At 35.0% G+C, this 2,500-nt stretch overlaps 1 protein-coding gene across 11 annotated transcripts in view; it reads left to right on the top strand.

The window, feature by feature from the left end:
* The window catches only part of LOC113807426 (solute carrier family 49 member 4 homolog), an 85,291-nt gene that overhangs the window by 81,758 nt on the left and 1,033 nt on the right, over positions 1-2,500 (top strand). For all 11 annotated transcript variants that reach the window (XM_070124246.1, XM_070124242.1, XM_070124239.1 and 8 more), the window contains 2 exons: positions 889-1,071; positions 1,825-2,500. The exon at positions 1,825-2,500 is cut by the window's right edge and continues 1,033 nt beyond it. In XM_070124246.1, the coding sequence (XP_069980347.1) occupies positions 889-1,071; positions 1,825-1,961 (320 nt within the window). In that variant the 3' untranslated portion in view covers positions 1,962-2,500. The remainder of the gene's footprint in view (positions 1-888; positions 1,072-1,824) is intronic.

The raw sequence follows: 2,500 nt of genomic DNA, 5'->3' as shown, positions 1-2,500 counted from the left end.
TTCATTTATCTTATATTTCAGATTTTTTATTTTATTTTGGGAAATGATGTAATGAACCTGTTCATGGACACCACCTCACGCAAAGCTCAGCCACCCAGATGGGCATATCACACTAGAAAAATAAAACTGAGGTTTAAATTCAAAATGCAGATATTGTTTATTTTTAAAATCCTCAGTCAGAGGGTTGCCATTTTGATATCATGATGAATGCTCTCCCTATGCAGTATCGCCAGTCATTGGCTAGTGCTAATAGCGATGATGCAGTCCCGAGATTTGCTCAGTGTGCTTTGGTAGTCATAAATATAGCTGTTGTGGTGCTAGGGATTGTGTTTTTTGTGATATTTTTGAAAGCCATGGTTTTAGAGTTGTGGTATATAGGAATCGAGCAATAAACATTTTTGAGTAATTTTTTTCAGGGTCGATTGCGTTACCTGAACCATTTTTTTTTCACATAAGAATGTATGTATCATATACCAATGGTATGGGAAATTAGATTAGTAAAAAAAAAAAAAAAAAAAAAAAAAAAAAATAAAATAAAAAATAAATAAATCCAAGAAAGTAGTTGCTCACATTCCCCAAATTATATTTATGGATGAACCTTTGTCTACTCCAAAATTTTCGTTTAATCTATTTATCCTTTCTATGTATTTATCGTCTTCTGAGTTGTAGATAACCCAGCCATAAGTCCTTATCACTGTTTGCAATATTTTGTGAACTTTTGTGAAAATGGTGTAACAATGAACAGGTAAATAGATCCATAAGAACATAAAAAGACAAGGTTAATTATGTATCAACTCCATTTGTTGGATTCATAATTTTAACATATTTTCCTAGAGCTTATTCATCTTCTTAACATCTGTTCCGATACTTGAATTTGCCCAATTTCAGGGCAAGTCTACTTCACTGTTGTTGGAGGATTATCCTTTAACTTTGCGACGGCTCCTCTATTCTTCGAGTTAGCGGTGGAAACAGCATACCCCTGTCCAGAGGTGGTTGTGGGCGGCCTGGTTACGGCGACCAATAATTTGCTTGGACTCTTCTTCCTTATGATGTTCTTCATTCCTAATATAGGTATGGAAATGAGTTGGGTTAGGGATTAACTCAATGTTGACGGAAAAATAGTGCGTTCCCTTTGGCAATGCTTGATTAAATGTTTCTGCACACAGATGGATCTGGCAATGCTAAGTCACTAAGGAGTCAATTAGTAGGTCTTGCAACCTTACTTTTCCTAGAAAAAGTGGGAAAAAACTTATTTTTTACTAATGCTATCAATATTGACACTGTTATTTTTGTTATATACATTATAATTACTATATTGTTACTGACATTACCAACAGCAGTTTTAAATATTAAAGAATATTATCGAAAATCAAGGAAAAGGCTAAACAGGTGAGATGTAGTTAGCGTAATTGACTCATTGGTGATTTAGTACTTGTGCAGCCATCTTTATGTAAAAACGATTACTAAATTCAGCACACACTGGGCAATGTCATGTATGTCCATGCCAAGCCCGGCGGCTTCGGGTTTACAAGGGAGTGTGTGTGTGTGTGTGTGTGTGTGTGTGTGTGTGTGTGTGTGTGTGTGTGTGTGTGTGTGTGTGTGTGTGTGTGTGTGTGTGTGTGTGTGTGTGTGTGTGTGTGTGTGTGTGTGTGTGTGAATATGAGTATGATTGTGATCTAATAGCAGCACATATGCACTTTTTCCATTGTTTTATAAAATATAATTTTCAGTTACTAATATCAAATTTCCAGTTATTTGCCATCTAGAGTTCTACTCCAAATAATCACTCCTAAACTCTATATTCTTCATCTCTCCTACTCCCAGGGTACCAGTGGGTGACATACCTACTACTTGCTTCTTCGTCAACGGCAATCCTACCCTTGTTGTTTGTAAGAGAGGATTACGCCAGGTCCAACATCGACCGGGGAGAGCCCGTCGAGTCGGCTTACCAGCCCATTTGACAGAAGGCAAGTAACGACCATAAGAAAAGGTTCCCAGAATCAATCAAGATAGAATAAGGGATTACGACCGATGACCTTAGGGTTGTGGATTTGGTTGTTAGGTTTACAAGGTTTTTGTATTATTGATGATTTGTACTTTGTAATTTGGTTTCAGAGTTGTGAAGGATTTGGGAACTATTTCTATCGTCGTGAATAAGATGTACCAGATATTTATACTATTTTTTAAAAGAAAGTAGTTTTATGGATATCTCTTATTATTTTATATGTTATTTCAATTATATATATGTATATATATATATCTTATTTTACTTTAGAGAGATTTGTGATAGAATATACCTCATTGTGATATTTGATAACACTGACTCATAAGAGATTATTTTCCATGCACTTTTTCATGTTTAGATTTACCAGCTCCTACTATATGCAGGAGGTATTTAATAAAAAGGTATGAAAGAAGTGAATGCCTAAATTATTGGAAATCTGTAAAAAGGTGTAAAAAGGTTTTAATCTATAAATGACTTTTCTCTTGTGTGGGATTT

Source organism: Penaeus vannamei, chromosome 8 (genome assembly GCF_042767895.1).
Source record: "Penaeus vannamei isolate JL-2024 chromosome 8, ASM4276789v1, whole genome shotgun sequence".
NCBI classification, from domain to species: Eukaryota; Metazoa; Arthropoda; class Malacostraca; order Decapoda; family Penaeidae; genus Penaeus; species Penaeus vannamei.
This window is presented reverse-complemented; position numbering and strand designations above follow the sequence as displayed.